We start from the raw sequence: 19,283 nt of genomic DNA, 5'->3' as shown, positions 1-19,283 counted from the left end.
CAACTTGGCACTTCCGGGAAACCCGGCACCTCGTCTGCACGGAACACTATGGATACGATCATCGGCTCCGAGGCACAACTATCCGACCCACCGGTGACCACGATGACGTAGATTTGGGATTGATCTCTTATCTATCAAAGGCACTAATGGAATATTGAAACCAATGGAAGGCTAGTGAATTCAGCATTGTCGAAAGGTCGGCCGCCGATGTCCGCGATAAGCGACTTGCTGTCGTGGAAAGCAATGTCAACGTTTGAACTCCTCATTGTCGCCTGCGGGTAGCGGTCTAGTGAGATGGGCAGGTGACACGCTGGGACGTGGTGACACAGAAGAAATCAGCGTCTCCCATGAGCCACCAATGCTGCACCAGGAGCATCGTCCCTGGGCCGTCGTTCTCCAGTTCGTCAAGGGTGATTAGGATCCCCTCGCGCTGCTCACTCGACGTGCCACTTTCCCTCTCCGGGTCGGCCCAGTCCGAGGAAGGATCTGACGACATGCCGAAGACTGTCTCGTCGAAGGATGAATGGGAGGCCTGTAAATGGGGCTCAACTTCTTCCGTATGGGGAGACTGCAAGGCGGTCTCGTCCGAATCGTCCCTGCCCGTGGAGATCAAATCGCTTTCTTCAACAGGACCAGCCAGCTCGCCCTTGTTCAGTTGGCCCTTTAGGGTAGCCACTTCGTTGTTGAGCTGACGGATCTGTTCCATCGCTAATTCAAGCGTACCCATAAGCATGTCGATGCAATTATTCTTGTCGCATTCGGGCGAAGAGCTCGGAGTTTTGGACCCAGACACCTGAGGTCCTTCGTCCCGATCGGTTGCGAATTCGCCATGGGCACCGTTCCGAGGAAGAGTCTTGTCCTCGTGTGCCATGGTGTAAGATGCCGTGGTCTTTCTGACCTTCAGAGTTCCGAGAATGAGCTTATAGTCAAACTACTCTGGTTCAATCCGCTATTGACTTGGGTGGAACTTGTTTGGCCTAAGTAAGGCACCTGGAAAGAAACCGGCGGGTGGGAGTTGATGCTATCTACGCCCTTTCCGCGAGTCAGCAACGGGTTAGATGGGAAGGAAGGAGGATTTTACCTAAGATACTTGGAGTTATGCAACGAATAGAGAGTAGAGGTCCGCTGAACGAAGAGTTTCCGGATGGATGGTGGAATATACCTAGACGTCTTGCTCTTAGATATTGGTTATAAAAGCAGCTGTGGCGAGAATGTATCCAGAATCTACAGTTGTGCTCAATTCAGAAAGACGACCTAGTTACCTGACTTATAGAATATGAAGGTGTGGCCATTCTGTCTCCTTCCTACGTGTCTGTAAATGCCTCGGATTACGGCTGAGGAAAAGGGCAAGGAAATAGCATGCGTTAGGCAAGGTTACAGGTGAATATAAATATAGTTCGAAATAATAGGCAAAGGCTAAAGTCCTGACGTGTTCCGGTCAAGCAGATAGCGAGATCCTGCCAGTTTTATCGGCGAGAGTACGTGCTTTACTTAATACCAGGTCCGAGATTCTGCAGTTCAGGTGGTTTCTTGGTACCGTCTAGGTAGAAAGTAGTCTCGATAGATGTTGGGCAGGTTTGCAATGTCAAACTAATGAGGATGGTCACGACGGGAAGTCGGGGGAATGACTTATAGTGCTCTGTCTGAAGAGTGCTTCCGGGGTAAGCTACAACTTGTATCGTACAGCACCTCGATGTTAGCAGATGACTTCCAAATAGAGTGTCTGGTAGCGCCCCGAGAGGTACCCCGTACTCCCCGAAAGCCGGGATATGTGGGCCCCGGCCTTGGTGCCCGGGGCATGCCGCATCACCGCTGTTGTAACTGCCCACCTTGAGAAAGCTGCCAACACTTTGATTGGGACCATCGGTACGAGGCAACGTCAACTTGACGAAGGCTCCTGCCACCCATCGGTATGAGTATTGGGGATCAATCATTAGGTGTTCATCCAACTTGCGTCACTATGATGTACCCGCACGCTGACCACACAATACGAATGTACCGAAACTGGTATAAGAGCATTCCATCAATCTTCTAACAGACGTCAATCAGCCTCGATGCATAAGCCTGCAAGTTACTTGAAAGCAACATATTTTACATTGCATTCACATACCATGTCCGAATTCCCAGAGAGAATTGAGCAAAGGGCAAGGGAAGGAGAATTCATCTCCCAAAAGGAAGCGTCAGACCTCAGCCGGGAAGAGACCAACCTTTATGGAGGCCCCGTAGAAGGAGGTGCCGCAGGTAAACATGCCTCCCATGGACGAATCACACGAGCACCACGTCTTTCATGCAGTTGGGCCCCGTGAAACCTACGACGGCAGGACTGACTCTGCACCAGCGGCCGCTCAAAGCCTCCATCAGAAGCAGCAGAACTATCTCGACAAGGTTGTGGACATGACCGGTAAGCCCATGTCTGAAATCACCAAGGAAGAGGCTCAGGACTTGTACAAAAAAGAGGTATGTGCCTGGCAGACAATAATACCGCTTACCTTTTCATTTTCACATGCACTTTTCAATCCACAGGCTGGTTTGGTCTAATCTAACATGATAATTGTCATCGATAGTCCCGTGCTCGAGCTGGAGTGCCTCCAAAGAGAGGCTCTCTCAGCGACCAGGCTCAAGAAGCCGCAAAAATGAACGAGAAGAAGGGGAATGGCTGAGTTTAGCTGCGACTTTGGATGGATTTCAGGGACATTGGGAAATATTCATAGCGTTGTAAAGATGCCCTGGGATGAAATGTTTTAGCCTATACTGTCAAGACTGGTAGATTAGAGATGTCAGAATGTTCAGAATGTTATTATCAAGGGTATCTTTGGAGAAAGACAGACTGCAAGCCAGAACCACTGCCAACATGCCCATCAACACGGAAGCCCCCTTTTATACACACTTCACACCTCAACAACGATATCTTGAATCATCTTCAAAAACCGCTGCCTATAGTCGGCCGGATTCGCAGTGATGCTCATGGGCCCCTTATGAGCAACCTTGTTAAACGACTTGACAAGGCTCGTCAGCGCCCAGGCGCGGAATGTATGCCTAGCCCAGAAGAAATCGAGCACCACGACGCGGTACGTCCACTTGCCGTCGGCATCCACCAAGCCAGTGCGCCAGGGGGAGGCGTCCGAATCGACGAAAGGCACATTATCAGGGACGGCGTCATCGGCGCCGTCGTCCGTCGAGGCCCGAGGCCCCGGGTACCGGACCAGGAAGAGGGAATAGTCGATGGCGTTGTGGTCGGCGAGGAGTTGGGTATCTGCCTCGAGGAGACGTAGGAGCTCCCGCTTGTTGGCCGCGCTCACCCTGACATGATCGTGGAACTCGTCCACGAGCTTATCCTTGACACTCTTCGGCGCGAGGCGGCCGTCGGCGATGTCGCGCTCGGGGAAGAAGTAGTCGTTGGGCTTGAGGTCGTACGTCTCCCACTTGTTGCTGAAGCGCCCGCCCTCGGCGTCGCGGCCGTATAGGAGGTTCTCCATGATGATGTGGTGAGTCGGGGCTACGCCGAGGAGGCCCCCCAGGGTCGGGTGGGGCGCGTGGACCACGTCGGTGATTCGGACAAGGAGACTGTGCGGATGCGCGCGCATGTGGTTGACGTACGGGTCGAGGAGGTCTCGGGTGAAGAACTTGTACTCGAACCGCCTGGGGAGGGACTTGATGAGGTATTTCCCGTTGGGGGTCGTGAAGAAGGTCGAGCCGCTATAACCTAGGTCGCCGATGGGCTCGAGCCGGGCAGTTTGTTTACCCTTTCCCTTGCCACGTTGAGATCGCTGTTCCTGTTGGCTGGCCCCCCCTTGGCCTCTTGCGGAATCGTCTGGGTCTTTCTGTTGGAAAGACTCAAAGTACTCGCGCTCGTCCAGACACCATACGTCTCTTCGGAGGGAGCCGAACTCTGGGCGACGGTATCGGGTGAGTAGAAGTTTGAACAGAGAAAAGAAAGCGGCGATGAGTTTCAGGAGTCTTCTACTCCGAGAGATGTTTTGATGCGCCGGATCGGGTTCCTCTCCCGAAACGGCGATTAGGATGGAGTCTGATATCCGGGAAGCTCGGATTTTCATTGTGACTGGTCTGAATGAGACTCATAAGAGGCGGGATTATTAGAAGCCTGGCCAATATGATGTGCAAAGGAGAAATCATCCCGAAAGATGGCTGTAGGTCTCTTGGCTCAATTTTAATGTCAATCTCGAGTGTTGACTGGGAGTGACGTCATTGACGCTTAACTTGTCACTTTGTACTCGTGTGCCTGGTGACATGCGAGACTGTGCATATGGTTACGGACTCATAAGGCAGGTACTGAGGGTACCACTGACTGATGCTTGAGCTTCCGGTACTCCGTAGATGTGATACTGTCAGGTCAATGTCAGCCCATAAACGCAAGGTCATCCTGAATTCCTTGGTGCCAGGCCATGAGCACTTTCGAGGCTCCGAAGTCTCAACCAACGGCTCGCACACAATATGTCAGACATCTCCAGGTATTCGTGGTCATGATATAGTCAAGGGATTCTGGTCTTGTCGCTTTGGCGAGCTTCGACATGGTCTTCTCGATGAGCGATTCCCTGGTGCTAGGTCTCACTTTCCACGACGCTATCCAGGACGAGAATGGCAGGATAGTCTAGCATCATGATCGCCTTTCCGAACCTTCGTCTTTGCGACTACCCTTTTTGTTTTGTAAGTAAGACCGTCGTCGTTCGAAACTGGTCCAAGGATGAACAGACGCGGGGCCGGGCCAGACAATTCTCAATATCTTCCGGAGCCCCGGATCGCCGAGATCCACAGCGAGCAGCGATTTCGGGTGACGTACGAGAGGCACGCCGTGGCATTCTCGGAGATGATAGTCGGAGCAGAAAATACGTGATCCTGGAGACGGCCGTCCGAATAAATAGACTGGACTGGAAGTGGAGGACAAGCAAATCGGTCACGGCCCCATGTGGCAAGGGCGTCTTTGTGCCTGGCCGTGAAGTTCGTCCAACCAGATGCGGACACTCCACGTGTCCTCGACAGCGTACGAAGTACAAAGTAAGCTGCTGTAGATAGTTTCGACTTGTGTCCAACGTGGGGTATGATGCGAGTTTGGGTTTTTGGTTGGTTAAAATTCCATAGAATCGATGACGTGAAATGCTGTCAGAAGATGCCGACAATCGCCTGATGATTCCGTCGACTCCGGTGGTACGACAGACAATGATTTGTATAAGACCGAGCTTGCCATGGGACAATGATCTGGAAGCGTAACAGGACTTTCATGTCAGTCAGACTTCAGGTCCTTACTCTGTCAAAGTCTCCAGTCGAAAACCAGAGTCACGGAATTGTCGCTTGTCCACGCCCAGTATGACGTCCTCCAACGACGATATCAAGAAGAATGGCTGGGATGCCTGCCCACTCAACCCCGCCAAAATCCTCAAGGGCAAGGCGTTCCTCCATGAGCCCAAGCCGCTCCGGGTGGACGAGATTTCGTTTCCATCGGACGATCCAGTGGTGGCAAAGGTTCAGGAGTACGCCAAGGCGAGGCTGATGGAGCAGGCGTATAACCACTCGATGAGGGTCTACTACTATGGTGAGGAATATCCATGCCGCCGCCATACTTCTGCCCCATTTCCCAGATGCTTTCCCCTGCACAAGTAGCCAAAGAGGAATGACATCTGACGCGGCAACTTTGAAAAGGCATGACCATGTTGAAGCAGCAATTCGCTGAGCAATGGGGATCATTATCGCCCACGACTTTCGCGCTGACGTGCCTCCTGCACGACATCGGGACGGCGGAGGAGAACATGGCGGCGACGCGCATGTCGTTTGATCTCTATGGCGGCACCGTGGCGCTGCGGGTGCTGCAGGAATTCGGCGCGTCCAAGGACCAAGCCGAGGCGGCGTGCGAGGCCATCCTCCGACACCAGGACATCGGAGGGGACGGGAACATCACCTTCATGGGGCAGCTGCTCCAGTTGTCGACGTTGTACGACAACGTCGGGGCGCACCCGGAAGTGCCGGAGCTGGGGAGCATCATCCACGAGCAGACGCGGCGGGAGATCAATGAGCGGTTCCCGCGCAACCGCTGGCTGGTTTGCTTTGCCGATTTTATTCGGCGGGAGGAGCGCGACAAGCCGTGGTGCAATTCCACGCGCGTGCCGGACTTTGACCGGATTATTATGGGGAACAAGCTGATGATGGACTTGGACTAGGGAGAGGTCGAATGTCAACTCTGGTGATGTAAGATATGCGGTTGATTCCGCGCTAATATGTAACATTGAATGATAATAATGACAAGATGTTGATGCGATTGATTTTGTTGTTCATTTTAGTCCGTTTGTGAGGAGAAAGAGGATAAGAGGCACCAGAACGACGACGGAATCAAGTGGATCAAGCCACTGGACCCACAACGTGGCTTGTCGCTGGGAATTGTGGCTGAAATAGAAGCCTGATGAACAGGACAGTTACGCCAGGGGCAGCTCCCGGATTACTATCGCTCTTCTTCATCAACGCCTTTGCCATGAGCGTCGTTTCAAGCCGCTTCCATTGTCATTTCTAGACCGTTGAAACCGTTGGAAACGTGCAAGAACGTTGTACGCCCGCCTCCATTCTTTTCTTGTTTGCCCACTCCACTGAATCCGCCTGTCTTCTCCTACACTTTCTGGTCTGACAACAATCCTGAGCCTCATCCGGTGTATTGGTTTGCACGCGCCTTGAAACGGTCGTGCCTCTCAGAGAATGAAGCTGGATACCGGATGTTCGGTGAGGTCTATTTACGGGTATCGGATCACCACAATTTGAGGCCTGCCTTTGATCCCCACATCCCGGCGTCTTACCGACAGGACAGTCCCCGCCCCCAGTCTGCACCCCGCCGAAACCGATTCAATGAGCAAGTCGCCATTGTCATCAACATGCCTGCGCAATGGGGTTCGCCTGATCCCCGCATCGACCCGACAACCTCGCAGCCCGACCGACGTCAAAGGCCGCGTCGTTCTCATTGCGTAGCCCCGAGGCGGTGAGAGGCCAGCGTCCATTGAGTGCCGGCGAGTCGCGACATGCCCTTCCAAAACCCCTGCCACGTTCCTCACGTTTGCATGCGTATCGTACCATTCTTGTACGTGTCTCGCTCGCGAGTTGGCTAGAACCCGTGATGAATTGAATCCAATATGTCGTTGGGTTCTCCTGACCGCGGCTTGTTCTGACCATGGAGGTCGGACACCCCGGTGTACCGTGTCACAGGGTCGTTATTAGGGACATGATAGAGAAGTACCAAACTCCTTTCGACGAATTGGTCCCTTGGACCACTCTACGACTGCCACGCTGCGCCAACAGGCTGGTCTCGTGACTCGGTCTGGGTTAACCTGGAGAAAGGGGACGACTGCAACTGCAACTGCACTTGCTAGACATACCTGCATGGTTTGTACGGGGCTCAATTATCTTATACGTATTATGCCTTCGGAAACAGTCCGGAGCTGACCTTGGGGGCTGACCTCCAACGTTCATGGTCATGGACCAGGCGAAGAAGCCCCAGGGCACCCGGCATGATAGCTGGGACGTGAGATAACGGAGAGCAACGTGTCTACTTTGGAGCGCCGACTTTCCACCGACAGCGCGCATTTTGATGTCGAAAAACAAGGTTCTCGACGGCCGGCGATCACATCAACGCCGATCCATCGTCTCTGAGATCCGCAAAAGATCGTCGCCAAGCAAAGTGGCCACCCCCACGCAGCCATGCTCTACCCCTTCCCACGCGAATTTCTCCTGCATAGTACCTCGGTCTAGCTGCTTTTTTCCCACCAATATCTTGTTTGCCTGGCATGGAAGTTGGCGAAGTGCAACCTTGGCTCACCGGATGCTCGAGCCCGGCCTCTCCGTACCATCCTGCTTTCGTCAGTCCAAGGGGCGATGGCGTGGGAGATGGAGTCTTCTCCGATCAAGTTCCGGGATCAGTCGTGAGTTGTGACTCTTCATAGCCCAGTCCCCAGCCAGTCCCAGCTCTCTGGACCATGACGCGAGGGCAAATCCTCCGAAGCCGCGGCTCACTATACCGAAACTGAAAAGGAGGGCACGTCTCGAACGAATCGAAGCGGGCAGTACTAAAGCCGGCTGCTGTTCTGTTCCTGTTCCTGCGGCCACCGTTGGGGTTCTTTTCAGCCGATGAAATACAATTTGGCTGTTCCTGTGGCCAGGAGGACTGGACCACAGGCTAGCGTGGGGGTTGATTGTGGTGGTGTTAGTGGGATGTCGCACAGGTCCTACTATTCCCTAACAGAAACACAAACAACAGTCATTCTCCGTAGTAAATAGCAACATTGGGGCGTCATGCGGCGTCATGCTACGACGGCAACATTAGGGCGGGACAAACAATACAAAAGAAGAGAAACAAAAAAAGAAAAAGGTCAACTATCACCGCTTTCTTGTTTCCGTCAGGCTGGTCCAATGTGAGAAGCCAGCCGCCGAAATCGGTACACCGCCTTGTCTTGCTTGTGGCGAACAGTACCTCCAGCAGAGTACGTACGTACCAAGCCATTCGGTATCCAAGCGTACGAATACGGCTGGCGTCTGGGTCACCACCCCCACGCTGTGACCCATGCCAATTAATTAGTTCGTATGGCTGGACTCCGGATCCTTGGACATAAGGGGAAAGTGTTGGGAGACCTCTCTACCACTTGGGCCTCAAAGAAGGTCGTTGTCTCGTGACCTTTGTCGGCATTGGATCTACGCCCTATTTGACTGTAGGCTATTCCCTATTCTCCCCCTTTTTCCTCCTTTCTTTTTTTCTTCTTTTTCTTTTAAAAGCGAGCAATTCCGTTCTATCTTGTCCCCAATATCCTCCTTTTTATTCATTTTTTCGTCTGTATCTTATAGTATCTCGACCCGTCACAATCACCTCAAAAGGTCTTCTCTTGATCCCCTCGACTTGGACACAACTCTTGGATTCCAGATTCACCGTGCCCTGTGGCTCTACCCATATATACTCCTCCCCGCGGCTTGTATTGAGTCTCGGCTTGGGAGGGACACATACACTCAGAAAACACTACATCCTTACCACTTCTCATCCACCATACACATCATGCCCGTCACAGAACTAGCATCACCACCCCCCACGGACGAGACGCCGGCATTCGGCCAGCCCAAGGCGAACCACCACAGGTTGCCCGAGGGCGTCTACGTTCCCACACTGTCATTCTTCACCGAGACGGACGAAATCGACACCAGCACACTCGAGCGGCATCTGATCCGCCTCATCAACGCCGGCGTGGCCGGCATCGTCGTCCACGGCTCCAACGGCGAGGTAGCACACCTGACGAGGGAAGAGCGCAGCGCCATCATCCGCCACGCCGCCGACACGATCCACCAAGAAGGCCACGACGTCAAGATCCCGCTGATCGCCGGGTGCGGCGCGCAGTCGACCAGGGAAACGCTCCAGCTCTGCCGGGACGCCGCCAAGAGCGGCGCGTCGCACGCCCTGATGCTCCCGCCGAGCTACTACGGCGCGCTCCTCGACGACGACAAGATTGTGCAGTACTTTTACGACGTGGCCGACGAGAGCCCCATCCCCGTGCTGATATACAACTTCCCCGGGGCCGCCGCGGGGCGGGACCTGACGTCGGACGCCATCGTGCGGATAGCCCAGCACCCCAACGTCGTCGGCGTCAAGCTGACCTGCGGCAACACGGGCAAGCTGGCGCGCGTGGTGGAGGACGTGCCGGACGGCTTCTTCGTGGCCGGCGGCAGCGCCGACTTTATCCTCCAGGGCCAGGTGGTGGGCGCCCACGGCACCATTTCCGGCCTGGCCAACATTGCGCCGCGGGCGTGCGTGCGCATCATGGAGCTGTTCCACCAGGGCCGCCTGAAGGAGGCCCGCCGGCTGCAGGCCGTGGTGGCCAAGGGGGACTGGGTCGCCATCAAGACTGGGTTCGTGGGCGTCAAGGCCGCCATGGGCCACTTCGAGCAGTACGGCGGCGGGCCGCGCAAGCCTTGCGTCCGGCCGTCGGACGAAGAGCTCAAGCGCATCGCCGACGGGCTAATAGACCTATACAGGCTGGAGAGGAGTTTGGTTGCTGCATAATGACAATGGGTTGGAACGGCGTTTGGTTATACTTTTAGGACAACTGCATCTGGTGTTGCAAGGGAATTGATTACTGCGTTCTCCGGGCAAATCTCATCCTCGTGCTTGTCTTGTTGGGACGGACAGGAGGCGTAACGGGCTAACAGCAAACTGAATCTCCTCCATTGGGTAGTCCGTCATCTTGCCGTTTGACACGGGAACACCAGGGCGACAGGTTCCCCCTTCTTTTGCACTGGACCGAATCCCCACCATTTTAGGGCCCGAGTCTAGCACGAAAAAGAAAGGGGTCCCCGTCTGCCGATGACCTCGTGACGTCCGTTTTACTGCAAAAGAATCCTTACCGCGTCGTGCGAGTCAGACGAGGCGTAGACTATTTTCTTTTTGCATATTTGCCCCGTCCCTAGACGCTCATCGTAGCTTCGAGGTACCTATGGGGACGACGAAAGTGAGACCCCTCGGCCAAAGGGTTCGGCTCAGATAGCGAGAGTGAGCGTGCGCATTTACACTAGCCGACGGCATTCTGGGGAACATCTAGCGGTGTCTTGGCCAAGGCGAGTTGTTTTCGTCTGCGTACGTTGTATGTACCTGCACAAAGCGGGCGACGTGGTTCCATCATCCCAGGTTGGAATTTCTAGCGCAGCCACCTCACCTGGGGCACCTGGGGAGCAAAGGCGACGTATGCACCCCGCATTTAAGGCGCCCCGAAGAAAGCGGGGGGAGTAGGGTCTCGATCTTGTCAGTAACCGGGGAAACCCACTCCACGACGGGAATGGGGAAAGTGGGGTGATTCGCAGGGCCGAGAGACGATGAGACATGGTTGCCAAGAGGTGTCGTGCGTGCGTGCTTCGACCGGGGATCGACGAGGTGTCCATCACACCCCACCCGCCACCTATATCGTGCATCTGCGAATTGATTCACTTCGTCGCTGTCCCCGCTGCGAGGAGTGCAGTCATTAGGTAATGAAGGGGTAATAGGCTGACGATGTGACGGTAGAAAGCGGCCAACGAGGAGAGTCGAGGGGCGTTGAATAGGCTTGGAGATCTTGGTGGTCGAGGCTGGTCACGATGCAAGGAGGCAAGCAAGGGGCCACGTGAGCCCTTCCCCAGATCTGTTATGGATGGTACCGTACACGTACAGGAGGCGATTTGACCTGCTGACAACGTCAACCATGACGCGTCACCCAGCAGTGAGCAGAGTGAGAAGAGACGGATAACAGCATATATGGGTTTCTGTCGGAATAACACATAAAGTGGCTCTGTGATCTTGTCACTTCTGGAGCTGACACGTATTGATAAGGTATACCCGCATGAAGGTCACTGCAAGGTCGGGTATCTGCTGTCGCGCCAATATGAAGCAGATCACTGAGCAGAGGACTGGTCGAGTTTTCGGTGCATGGTCAGAAATGTCGTTGGAAACCAATTGTCGGCTGATGCGTAGGCCGTTGCCGGTTTGTGTATTTTAGGGTTGCTACTTGCCTGTCAAAGGCATTGTGGCTGAGCCAACCAATGTGGAGAGACCTGTGGCGCATTATGTCGCGGATTAAACGGCTGAAGCGACCAATCATACTTTCACATCGCCACAGTAGCCACAATTCAGGGGCTGCCATGGGCATTTGAATACAACAACTCGGCCGGAAGATGACTTCTCTGTCGATGGCGATGATTTATAGCCTGAAGATAACGAATTTTAGAAACCTTCCTAGGTTGGATACCATCGTTTTCTTTCCATCTATGCTTCTTGCCCATTTAGTTTTTACTTTCGCTTTTGACAATGCTCTACTCTTGATTTGCCGACCTGACCTGCTTTTCTTTTTTCTCTTTTTTTTTTCTTTTTTCCTTTTCTTTTTTTTTTCTCTTGCGATATCAAGGCCAGGCCGCAAGATCATGCAGAGAATAGGCGATCAAGGAACATTAGTAAATTGTAGAGGTATCTACACATAGTAAGGGGGTATGTAACACCTATACTGTCCAAGGTATAGACATGCGGCAGGCCAAATCCGCGCCAAACTCGCTCACCTAATTCGGAGCAAACCTTCCGAATCATCAAGAAATCAAAGTAGAAAAAAAAAGAAAAAAAAAGAAAAGGAAACCAAAGCGAGCGACCACCCGACATTCATCATTGCATCACCGCAAACTCCCATCCGCTCTTGGACACCGGCTCCCCGTGCAAGTCTCCCTTCATCCAACACCGGAAATCGGGCGGCCCGTCTCCCACGTGCATCGGGCCCCATCCGCAGCCGGTGCAGCCGAACGTGCCGGCGCAGTTGCGCATACACTCGGCCATGCTCTCCGTCGGCACGTCGCGGATATTCTCGGCCGCTGCGTCATTATAGTCCGTATCGCAGAGGCGCAGGAACAGCACCGTTGACCCGGGAACCGAGTATAGCGTGTAGTTCGATTCCGGGCAGGTGAGGGACCCGCTGCTTGTTGTCGTCGGGAAAGGTGGGTTCGAAGAGGTACTTGTCGAGCTGGACGAGCGGGTCGATGTCGGGGACGTGGGGGATGAGTTGGGGGCGGTGCTCGAGGCGCTTATGCTGGTCGTTGAAGTTAGTACCACTGCCGGTAACGGATATGCATTGGCTGATTGATGAGGAACGAGAGGGGAGAGAGAGGAGAAAAAACGTACCTCGTCCCAGGAGAGCCACTCTCAATGCTGCTACTTCCGGGATCCCCAAACCCGCTTCCACCCTCCTTACCATCCCCGTCTTGCCCCTCGGATGAGGGCGTGCTGATGCCCAAGCCCACGCCCAACCCGACAGCCACCCCAATGAGTATAATGGTCACAAGGGCGACCAGACCCCAAAATACCCATCCCCGATCCTGCCAACATGCACAGCAAGAGCGTCTCCGATGTTTATTCGCATGCGTGGCCGCGCTGTCATCGTCGTTCATCTCGCCGTACGCCCCATAGCCGTAACCGTAGCCGCCGCCTCCGAAAGGAAACCCCCGGTCCTTATCGTCCTGGTTCCCGCGATTGTTGTTCCCATCCTTGCGCCCGCGGCCGAAAGGCCTCGCGATGCCCAAGCCGAACCCCGACACGGGGCGAGAACCGACACCGCCACGCGTCGTCGTCTTCTTCTCCTGCGGCTCGGGCGTCGGCTCCCGGTAGAAAGTGTAGCTCCCGATGCGCGAGCGGCTGGCGCTGCGGGTCACGCTGGGCCCCGTGGTGCTGAGGTTCGCGCTGGCGCCGTCGTCTGGGTTCGAGACCGATGGGGTGATGCCCTCGGACCAGTAGATCTCGGGAGGGGCGGCGCCGCGGGCCGCTGCGGGAGGGTGGTAGAGCGATTGGCGCTTGCTGCTGTTGGCGGTGGTCGTGTTGGCGGCGTTGGAGTTGTCGTTGTCGTTGTTTTTATCGCAGCGCGCGCGGCCCAGCATCGTGCTCGTGAGGCTCGGTTCGCTGGGGAGAGGATCGCCGCCGGCACCTGCTAGACCACCAGCATGGCCTGACTCCGTGGAGATGGGGGAGACGGAGCCTCCATCGCCGTTGGAGCGGTGGTGCTGGTGGTGCTGTTCGCTGAGCACCGCGCTGGGGCGGCGCATGCGGTTCGTTTCGCGATCAGTTCAGGGCTGGTCGTCGGCTGGTCGACCGAGCTGTTGACCGCATTGGACGATGCTTGGGATTGGGACCAGCTCGTGCAACGACGATACGGGCGGCAGGATGTCTCGTCTGGTAAACGGGTGGATTGTGGTGGTGGACCGACGTCAGATGGAAATCAAGGAATAGGAAACGGGAAGAAGAGACGACAGAGAGGCTGGGGAGAACGGGGAGGGAAACGAAGAAAGCGGGACAGGGGAGAGGGGGCAGCCAAGCCAACTAGAGCCACGCCAGAAAAAGAAAAGGGACAAGAGTGGTGGAGGTTTTCTCGGTAATGATGCTGTATCATGCAGCACAATGCAGTAGCGAAGTGATTATCGTAGTAGTACTGTAAGTACAGTATGCACTAGCTTCTGTTAGGACAATGATAATCTCTTTCTCGCTCAGCTTCACTGCCACAACCAATTCCGAGAAGTGGTTCTGCTTGAGAGAGACAGAGAGAGAAGAGAGGAGGGCGAAGGAATGAGTGGGAGCAGGGGTTGAAAGGTCCAAGCGGTCGTGGGACCATGGACGAATGAAGTACCTACGAAGTAGTTACGTACCTACCATATCCCCGACATCGGAAGTTGACGGTTCGACCGCTCGACTTTACTATTATTTCTGCATTCCATTATTATTCTTCTTCAACCCAAAAGAAAAGGTTCTGCCCTCGGTACCGTACAATGCCCCAAGGGAAATGACTCCGAGCCACGTTGAGGTCTAGCGCCGCTTGCGAATCGCCCTTTACTTTGTACGGTTTAAGGTGACTGCTAAAACCAGGCACCAAGCCATTATTTGTCGTGGTCGTTGCTGACGGGTGGACCCGAACGCGAACATCGGGATCTCATCACAGTGATGTGATGCTCAAGGACGGCCTGAATGAACCCCACTCACCACATGTGGCTGGCTGCATGGCTGCATTCCAACGGAAATCTCCACACGTTAGTCAGACCGATTATAATCCTGCCCAAGCCGTGTTGTCCGTGTCGTCCTCCGTCTCTACACATTTCATGCGACAAATGCAATTGACAGCGACGGCGAATGGAATACCAGACAATCTAGGCCGGAGAAGCGATTCCCGCTTTTCCCCAGCCTATCGGTCCCATTCCGTCTCCGCGACTTGTCGGTCCATCATATCAACCGGCTCGCGTCCTCCGGACCACAACAACCCCGGCCATCGTCCCTGTGGCCGAGTAGAGAAGAATCGACGGCCTTGGCCCAAGGTCTTCAATGGGAACACCCGGGACTGGCACCGGGACGGCCGACTACGCCGTTCTCGGACAGAGCGGAGGAGTCGCGAAGCCATCCCACGATCCCCACTGGCCCGAAATTGGAGAACTCCCAAGTGATCACCATTCACGTCACTTTGTTTCCTGAATCATGCCGTGCATACACTACACGTGTACGACGTTGAACGTCAAGTGGGTATGTGGTGTTTCACCCGTCGTTCTCCGCCGCGTGGTAACCGGAGCCGTTGCGTTGTGGGACGTTAGGTGCCTTTCTTCTCTTATAAGTCCAGTCTGTGTCTGATTCGGTCGTCTAACATGCCTCGACGTTGGTACACGACTGGGAAGAATCGCCCCGGGATTCGCTAAACCTGCGTTTAGCTTTCGGCGCTGAACTAAACACCTCTCGTCAGACGTGGCCGTGGTCTCCCTCCATGGCCTACGCAGATTGCCAATACACCTCATCAGTGACAAGATCATAGAGCAACTTCCCGTCACGGCAACTCACCTGAAGACAACGCAGCAAAGACTTGGAGTCCTCCGTCATAACATGATCTCATGGCGCAATTAACAACTTACGAAGGCCTCGGATTTTACCGTTTCGTCCGACTCGCCAGGCTTTGCCACGACGCATCAAGCCATAGTTTATACGATGCACCGTCCTATTCCGGACGCGCATCACAGTAGGACTGACGTTCCAGGTTCGTAACACATAACAAACAAACAAAATCTAGGGGCTTGCTTTGGTCAGTTCGACCATGTCCACAACGGCCATGTCGAACCGCCGGTGGCACCTGTCCAAGGCGCCATTATCCGCACCATATGTGATTATCCTACCAAGCATCTACCATCTTTCTCCGACTCGCCCCGACAGGTGACTAATCTCGCTAGCGATCACCCCCAGGTTTGCCGTTCCCGGCATCCGACCACCCATCGGCATGACTTGGCAGGAGAGGACTCCTGCCCTGACTGGGCCTCACGGGACTCCTGCCATGATGTGACCTGTTCTCCCAGCGCGACGAATCGCCGTACGGGTTCGGGGCCTCAGGGCCATAGTTGTGCCGCTGTTGTTCGGTATGGCGACTGGGCCGTGGCCTCTGGATGGTGGGGTAGTCTTCAATAATGTCGTCGCCGAGATCGAGATTTGCGATGGCGTCTTCCCTCTTGTCGCGTCGTTGGCGGCGCTTGTGAAGCACCAAAAGTACCGTGAGCGTGCCGAGTATAAGAGCGCCGCTGGAGGACGGAATTCAGTTAGGCCTCAGCGCGACAGGACACATTTATCCAAAGGGGGAAAAGGCATCAACACACCCGAGAGTAAGAGAGACGATGAGAAGAATACGGGCGACGGGGACAGGCTTCTCGCACCGCGAGGCACCGCAATTCTCTTCGTCGCGGGCGACGAGTCGCCCGGCCAGTGAGGTGAAGTCCACCATGAAGTCGCTCAAACCGTCGTCGCTTTATGAGTCGCGACAGTTCTCCGGAATGAAATGTCCCCGCCGTGATCGAAAAAGTACAGCGCAACGAACGGTTCGGTCTCAGTCGATCCGAAAGTAGGCTCTCTTCTATCTGTAGACTAACTTTGGAGATACCAAGAGATTCGCGCTCGCAAAGTAGAGTTAAAAGGTGGGAAAGGCGGCAGAGGAAAAACAATGTCGATCAAACGATAAAACGAGAGACAATCGGTCCCAGGTGGCCGGTGAAAGTGAGACCAAATCGAGGCGAGGCGGAGAACGAACGGCTGTGGAATGTGGGAACAAAAAAGAAGGGGAAAGGAAAGGACAGGTCGATATTAATTGAAAGCGGAGAAGATACAAACTTGATATCAAGAACGGAATACATGCGGTTGGAAGGAGGGGGGTTCACGGAGGCGTGTTTAATGACACCAGGACTTCAGGAAGGCGCGACCGTCGCAGATTCGTAGATTGGTGGTCCCTTCTGCCAATGATGCAGGGGCGTTTGCCAGCCCCAGACCGCACCATCCCAACGTCCAAGCTCCTAAAATAAGCTCAGAGGGCGGAGACAGGGGCAGTCGCAAGCGGCATGGTGCCTGCCTACCTGTACACTGTGAGGCTGTGCCTGTACTTTCCCACAGGTGCGTGGCCGAGAGGCCCAACGAACCGATCTGATTGGATAATTCCGACAGACAGCCGATAAGATGGAGCCAACTTATCCGGAAAAAGGGGCTTTATCCTGCCGATCACGAGTGCTTACGTCATCTTGGCATCACTATCATCGTCGTCGTGCAGACTTCTCAATCCAGTCGTCATCAGCCAAGTTTTAACTGTTCGCGACGTGCAATGACGATGAATGAAACTTGCAAAACACATCATTGTCCATCGCACTGGACGTTACCTAGCCAAGGGAACACCAAGTCAAAGCGGTCAAGTTTCTCTCACCCTAGCACCAACTCGTTTTACCTCCTAACACAGCTAACGTCTCAAAACTCGAGACACATCCAGTGTCGCATTATATAAGCACTTGCACTTAGGTCCATGTTAACACATGGAATTCCCTCTTGGTAAGTGGTCAATTTTTGCAATTTTGATATACAATTGGTGACTAGCTTGCGGAGTCGCGGAAACCACTTATTGCCTCGATAGTAATCCGCGTGGAAGCGAAGAATGATACGAGAATGAACCACCCTACTCTCAAACTCGACCCAACGTTACAGACGTCCAGTCCTCCAGGGCAGGCCTTGGAATGAGTCCGTCTACGACGGTCCGCCTTACAAAACCGAGATACTGTATTCATTGGTGGTAAAAACAGCGTCGGATCCGATGAAAGGCTCCGTTCCCGCACCGACGCTCTGCATTATCTGGCTCGTCGACACGCCGTGGTTCTCGACGAGATAGTTGACAAAGTCGGCCAAGTCGCCGGCGTAGCTCTCGACGTTCGACTGCGCCACGAAGCTGTACACAGTCATCTGGGAGTGGCTTCCCGTGTACAAGTCCCACGTCACGCCGCCGATGTTCGGCGTGCTGATGGTGCTACCCGTCTCGCTGATGGGGCCTGCACCGCCCAGCGAGCCCAGCCAGACCATGAACTCGTAGTCGGGCGCGCTGTCGCCCGTGGCGCCGGTGAAGATGTCGTATGCTACGTTTGCGATGAGGTCGGAGCCGGTGTAGCTATCGGAAGGTAAGTTAGTCGAGTCTGATGTGAGGGCACAATTGGACGCATCCTTTTGTTTCCATGTACGTGTGATGGTTTGAGAAGGGGTTGGAGGTGTGTAGGTTGTGGACCCAACGAGAACCCTGTCCTGGGGTCGTTTTCTGCCGCCGGGACGGGAAGACGTACCTCCACTGCCACGTCGTCGGCATGCTCGAAATCTCACTCAGAGGTCTGGGCTCAATGTTCAAGACGGCGTTGGGGTACGACTTGACACTATACTGGTCACCGATCCAAGTCCACTCGGCAGACCACTGCAGGCTGTCGCCGCCTGCGCCTAGGAGCGTTGTACACTGCTCGCCCGACTCGGCGTTTTCCATGCCCCAGAGGTTATTGTACAGGATGTAGTTGCCTGCCTCGACGTTATCCCACTGTCCACAGAGCTCTGTGGTCTGCCGCTTGGAGGGCGGGGCGACTGGACAAGCCAGTGCCGCAAGGGGCAAAGTGGCGAGCATCCCAGTTGCACACTTCATCCTGGCGGAGATACGGTGTTGTCTAAGGGGGTGGTCGATGTAGCTGGGACGTCGAAAGAGTGTCGAGAGAACTGTCGAGAGAGATGCCGATACGACTTGACCTCCTGATCATGACAACTTGGGATTATGGTCAAGAGTCTCGTGGATCTTCGTCTTATATAGACATGCGGGCGAAGGGTTTCCCGTAACCCTGTTCTGCTCATGGATAGGTCTGTTCATCAGTCTGCCACGGCATCCACGAAACAGGAGTGATCAGAAAAACTGATCTGACTCTCAAGTACATCTCTCATCTATCCGCGCAAATGGAAAGCTTGAGCTGAGACCTGATAATGTATCAGGGAAATCCCAGGCACGAAGATCACAGCCTTTCCAAGCAACGGAGCCACTGTCATATTGTAGACCCGCGGTGCTGGTTACCGCACTCGGCGGGGATCTGCGCGATGCTCGGTGGATGTATGGGGTTGACAAGGGGCTTCGACGGGTGGATGTCCCCGACTCCGACTTTGAACTGCCGACGTCCGGAACGTGGTGCGGGATGTGGCATTGTCCATTGGTGGTCTTGGGCGGATGAAACACGGCGCCGCAACTCCACGGCGGAGGACTGCGTTCCGGCCTGTCATTGCTCGCTGTACTACAGAGAAATTCTATAATATTCACATCAAGACACCGCGATGGTGATCGTCGCCTGGACTTGTCAATGGGCCTAATTCATTGTATCATGTGGGTATGGTTTGGAGACCACAGTCCCCTGAGTATTACATGTCATCCTGTCCAGACATTCTATTCTGGCGCCATATTTGACCAGCCTCAAAGAAT

General features: G+C 54.5%; 9 protein-coding genes across 9 annotated transcripts; 5 read left to right on the top strand and 4 right to left on the bottom strand.

Moving 5' to 3' along the window:
• Positions 1–286: 286 nt before the first annotated feature.
• Positions 287–871, bottom strand: ACRALDRAFT_1067952 (uncharacterized protein; the record flags this gene model as incomplete). The annotated part of the gene is made up of 1 exon (XM_071017506.1): positions 287–871. One exon carries the CDS (start codon positions 869–871, stop codon positions 287–289), a length of 585 nt encoding a protein of 194 aa, XP_070876361.1.
• A 1,376-nt stretch (positions 872–2,247) lies between these two features.
• Positions 2,248–2,660, top strand: ACRALDRAFT_1067951 (uncharacterized protein; the record flags this gene model as incomplete). Its single annotated transcript, XM_071017505.1, has 2 exons — positions 2,248–2,457; positions 2,565–2,660. The coding sequence occupies 2 exons, from the start codon at positions 2,248–2,250 to the stop codon at positions 2,658–2,660; spliced, it is 306 nt and encodes a 101-aa protein (XP_070876360.1).
• Positions 2,661–2,888: 228 nt separating this feature from the next.
• Positions 2,889–4,055, bottom strand: ACRALDRAFT_2025155 (uncharacterized protein; the record flags this gene model as incomplete). The annotated part of the gene is made up of 1 exon (XM_071020292.1): positions 2,889–4,055. The coding sequence occupies one exon, from the start codon at positions 4,053–4,055 to the stop codon at positions 2,889–2,891; it is 1,167 nt and encodes a 388-aa protein (XP_070876359.1).
• A 1,160-nt stretch (positions 4,056–5,215) lies between these two features.
• ACRALDRAFT_1060739 (uncharacterized protein) lies at positions 5,216–6,267 on the top strand. The gene is made up of 2 exons (XM_071016295.1): positions 5,216–5,548; positions 5,656–6,267. Exons 1-2 carry the CDS (start codon positions 5,323–5,325, stop codon positions 6,168–6,170), a joined length of 741 nt encoding a protein of 246 aa, XP_070876358.1. The 5' UTR covers positions 5,216–5,322; the 3' UTR covers positions 6,171–6,267.
• A 2,479-nt stretch (positions 6,268–8,746) lies between these two features.
• On the top strand, positions 8,747–10,301 carry ACRALDRAFT_1060737 (uncharacterized protein). The gene has a single exon (XM_071016294.1). The coding sequence runs from the start codon at positions 9,032–9,034 to the stop codon at positions 10,028–10,030; it is 999 nt and encodes a 332-aa protein (XP_070876357.1). The 5' UTR covers positions 8,747–9,031; the 3' UTR covers positions 10,031–10,301.
• An 843-nt stretch (positions 10,302–11,144) lies between these two features.
• ACRALDRAFT_2032273 (uncharacterized protein) lies at positions 11,145–11,618 on the top strand. The gene has a single exon (XM_071020701.1). The coding sequence runs from the start codon at positions 11,337–11,339 to the stop codon at positions 11,490–11,492; it is 156 nt and encodes a 51-aa protein (XP_070876356.1). The 5' UTR covers positions 11,145–11,336; the 3' UTR covers positions 11,493–11,618.
• A 306-nt stretch (positions 11,619–11,924) lies between these two features.
• Positions 11,925–14,053, bottom strand: ACRALDRAFT_1060736 (uncharacterized protein). Its single transcript, XM_071016293.1, has 2 exons — positions 12,656–14,053; positions 11,925–12,563 (listed from the first exon to the last, which is right to left on the bottom strand). Exons 1-2 carry the CDS (start codon positions 13,567–13,569, stop codon positions 12,146–12,148), a joined length of 1,332 nt encoding a protein of 443 aa, XP_070876355.1. The 5' UTR covers positions 13,570–14,053; the 3' UTR covers positions 11,925–12,145.
• A 1,087-nt stretch (positions 14,054–15,140) lies between these two features.
• On the top strand, positions 15,141–16,647 carry ACRALDRAFT_1060734 (uncharacterized protein). The gene has a single exon (XM_071016292.1). The coding sequence runs from the start codon at positions 15,906–15,908 to the stop codon at positions 16,245–16,247; it is 342 nt and encodes a 113-aa protein (XP_070876354.1). The 5' UTR covers positions 15,141–15,905; the 3' UTR covers positions 16,248–16,647.
• A 772-nt stretch (positions 16,648–17,419) lies between these two features.
• On the bottom strand, positions 17,420–18,467 carry ACRALDRAFT_1079595 (glycoside hydrolase family 12 protein; the record flags this gene model as incomplete). Its single annotated transcript, XM_071018921.1, has 2 exons — positions 17,420–17,954; positions 18,124–18,467. 2 exons carry the CDS (start codon positions 18,465–18,467, stop codon positions 17,555–17,557), a joined length of 744 nt encoding a protein of 247 aa, XP_070876353.1. The 3' UTR covers positions 17,420–17,554.
• Positions 18,468–19,283: the final 816 nt, after the last annotated feature.

Source organism: Sodiomyces alcalophilus (genome assembly GCF_042370955.1).
Source record: "Sodiomyces alcalophilus JCM 7366 unplaced genomic scaffold ACRALscaffold_2, whole genome shotgun sequence".
NCBI classification, from domain to species: domain Eukaryota; kingdom Fungi; phylum Ascomycota; class Sordariomycetes; order Glomerellales; family Plectosphaerellaceae; genus Sodiomyces; species Sodiomyces alcalophilus.
The sequence above is the reverse complement of the archived record's forward strand: the minus strand, read 5'-3'. Positions and strand labels throughout refer to the sequence as shown.

What these genes read in the sequence shown, in the direction of transcription:
- ACRALDRAFT_1060734 (XM_071016292.1), top strand. Translation starts at nt 15,906, where the DNA reads ATGGCGACTGGGCCGTGGCCTCTGGATGGTGGGGTAGTCTTCAATAAT.
- ACRALDRAFT_1060736 (XM_071016293.1), bottom strand. Translation starts at nt 13,569, where the DNA reads ATGCGCCGCCCCAGCGCGGTGCTCAGCGAACAGCACCACCAGCACCAC. An exon ending in AGTGGCTCTCCTGGGACGAG is followed by an intron (nt 12,564 to 12,655) that starts GTACGTTTTTTC and finishes TTCAACGACCAG; the next exon opens with CATAAGCGCCTCGAGCACCG.
- ACRALDRAFT_1060739 (XM_071016295.1), top strand. Translation starts at nt 5,323, where the DNA reads ATGACGTCCTCCAACGACGATATCAAGAAGAATGGCTGGGATGCCTGC. An exon ending in GATGAGGGTCTACTACTATG is followed by an intron (nt 5,549 to 5,655) that starts GTGAGGAATATC and finishes AACTTTGAAAAG; the next exon opens with GCATGACCATGTTGAAGCAG.
- ACRALDRAFT_1060737 (XM_071016294.1), top strand. Translation starts at nt 9,032, where the DNA reads ATGCCCGTCACAGAACTAGCATCACCACCCCCCACGGACGAGACGCCG.
- ACRALDRAFT_2032273 (XM_071020701.1), top strand. Translation starts at nt 11,337, where the DNA reads ATGAAGGTCACTGCAAGGTCGGGTATCTGCTGTCGCGCCAATATGAAG.